The following is a 2,775-nucleotide window of genomic DNA, read 5'->3' as shown; positions in this document are numbered from 1 at the left end:
AAAATTAAAAAAAAAAAAAACAACAATCAATCAGGCCAAAAATTTAGCTCAGTGGCACAATACCTGCCTGGTAAGCATGAGGTCCTGACTTTGATTCCCAGTACCTAACCTCCCCAAAAATGATATAACCATAAACATACAAATTGGAACCTTTGCCAGATGTGGTAGCGCATTCCTATAATCCTAGCACCTGAGAGGCTGAGGCAGAAGGATTACTGTGAGTTTAAGGCCAGCCTGGGATACAAAATGGGTTCAAGGCCAGCCTGAACTACATAGTGAAATCCTGTCTCAAAGAAACTACCTAACTTAACTAACTAAAGGAACCTTCACACTTCTCTCCAAAATTAACAAGTATACCAATCAATCTGATACTCAATTAACATTTGCAAAATGTTAGATTCAATGATGGACACTGAATAGTCAGTAAGAATCCTATTAAATTAAGAGGATATGGTCCTAATCCAGCCATTCCTTAAGGATCTGATAGTGCTTATTATACTAACATGGAGCAAGTATTCTCTTTAAAATGTTTTCCCTAATTAATGTTTGCTCCAACACATTTAGCACACAGCTCAGTAACATAAGGGGAAAACAGCCAAAGATAAGAACAGTAAGTGTAATAAGCCATGCTGAGCAGAACAAAGCTTACAAAAAAGGACTAGCCTACAGAAAAGGAAGAAACCTCATGCAGTAACTATCGTCTCTGGCAGAGCCTTCTTTTAAGATTCCAGGCTCACTGAATTCCAACTGTTAAGTATGGGCAGTGGGCACTTAAAAATTAAATTATATCCCTAAGCTTTGTATTTCCACTTTACATATAGAAAACAGACACCACAAAACACTACTTTCCTAAAGGAAATATTACAACAAGAAAGCCTAGAAATTCCCCCAAAAACTACCAGGCAGGGTTCAACTACAGGCAGAGATGCAGACAGGCAGGGGAACACACACCTGTACTCCCAGTGCTCAGACTGAGGAAGTGAATTATGAGTTTGAGCAGCCTGGACTACAAAGTGAGATGTTTCTAAACAACAACAACAAAGATAGATTACAAGTCTGTGTGGCAAGCTGAGTAACTCCAGATGGTTCACACATAAGGTAAGTGCAGATTCAGATTTACTAGCTTTGATTTAACTCAGCCACAGACTTGAGCACCAAATCCCAACTGGCAAAAACAGCAATGAATGCAATAGACACAAGCAATCAACTCCTCTTTTCTCCCAATGGCCCTCTTTCAGAAGCAGCACATGAAAGCAGGTCCTTAGTACCACAGGCGCTATCATCAGTGGTATACCCCCTAGGTGCACTCTGACCCAGGATTTCTGTTCCAAGCAAACCTTTGGGGTTCCATGCAACCAAGGACTGTTCTTTGGATCTGGATCCCTTTATCTATTACACTCCAGAACGTTCACATTTTTCCACTTACACTCTTTGAAATCTAGTCCAAGTACAACTGTGCTCTAGTTTTTAAAATATACTCTGTGTCCATTAAATCATATATTTTCTTAGGCTTTCTTAAAAGTTCTGCTCACAAAACTGCTTTTGACAGGAAATGTGGTATGCTCCAACGATAGAGTTCATGTACCTTTCCAAAGTGAAATCATTTAAAACCCTCCCTCCCCATACATTAAAAAAATATCCTTTCAGATCATTTGACCGAAGTATAAAGCAACCTGGTTGGCCTCCATGCATCCGATGGCATCTTCCAAGAGTGAAAACTCCACGCAGACATAGCCATAGTCGTAACCTGGGGACAGCATTTAAATACAGACGGGAGTGGTGTTAGTTCCTTGCAAACACAAAAGGCACGCTTCAATCCCGTTTCTGAACCCCTTAAACACAAGCCCTCCCAACAAACCCCTCCCTTCCCTACCCTAAGCAGAGTTGCTACCCAACAGACAAAGGTACTGAAGGAAAGTCTGGATGTTTCTGAACTTTGAGATTCATTCCAAAACGGCTTTTTCTATTAATCAGGAAGATCTTTGCCCTCTGTAGCAATGCTGATCTGGCAAGGGTGTCCCAGAACTGGGAATTCCCACAGAAGTTCATGTGGGAACCCAAAATATTTTAACCACAGGCTGATCTCCTAGAAAAACAAAGTCAACAGCAGCAAGAAAGTATCCAGGAAAAAATGTATCCAGAGAGAAGGAAGAGAAGCAATTATCCAAGTACTACACTAAAGGTCACACTTCAAGCAGAAACCACCTTCAAAGAGAAGTGCTGACAGATGGAAGCAACTATTGTTTGGATACCACTGAGGCTTCTGGTTATGATAGAGGACAGAACACACTCTATCTCATCCTACGCCCTGCTATCCCTGTTTCAGATAAGCTACATAATAAACCTGCTGAAATAGTTATGAAAGGAAGAAAGTATAAAAACATAGATATAATTATCCAAATTCAAAATTGTGTTTATGCACAAAGACTATAGGAGATGAACCTGGCTGGGGAGGGAAAGAGCAGTTGTTAGCAATCATGTATGTCCAAGAATTTTATGTACCATTAGAATTTTAAAATACCCTTCACCTTACTCCTGGGCAGCTGTCACCTGCAGCACAGGTCTAAAGTGCTCATGACTTATGAGACTGGGAAGTCATGGGATTTACAAGCTAACACTAACCCATCACTCTATAACTTCCTTGATGCTGCCACTATATGACTATAAATGTACACTTAGTGTTGCAATGTTCCACAAGCAGCTTTTATGCTTCCTCTACTGTCTCACTGGACAAAGGAGTTCTTCACTAGCAGTGACAATATACAAATGGAATAT

At 40.4% G+C, this 2,775-nt stretch overlaps 1 protein-coding gene across 1 annotated transcript in view; it reads right to left on the bottom strand.

The window, feature by feature from the left end:
- The window catches only part of Rbm6 (RNA binding motif protein 6), a 122,270-nt gene that overhangs the window by 65,143 nt on the left and 54,352 nt on the right, over positions 1-2,775 (bottom strand). Inside the window, exon 6 of the mRNA XM_023704598.1 lies at positions 1,674-1,747. Coding sequence (XP_023560366.1) covers positions 1,674-1,747 — 74 coding nt within the window. The remainder of the gene's footprint in view (positions 1-1,673; positions 1,748-2,775) is intronic.

This window comes from Octodon degus, unplaced genomic scaffold, assembly GCF_000260255.1.
Source record: "Octodon degus isolate 3935 unplaced genomic scaffold, OctDeg1.0 scaffold00008, whole genome shotgun sequence".
Classification (NCBI taxonomy): domain Eukaryota; kingdom Metazoa; phylum Chordata; class Mammalia; order Rodentia; family Octodontidae; genus Octodon; species Octodon degus.
The sequence above is the reverse complement of the archived record's forward strand: the minus strand, read 5'-3'. Positions and strand labels throughout refer to the sequence as shown.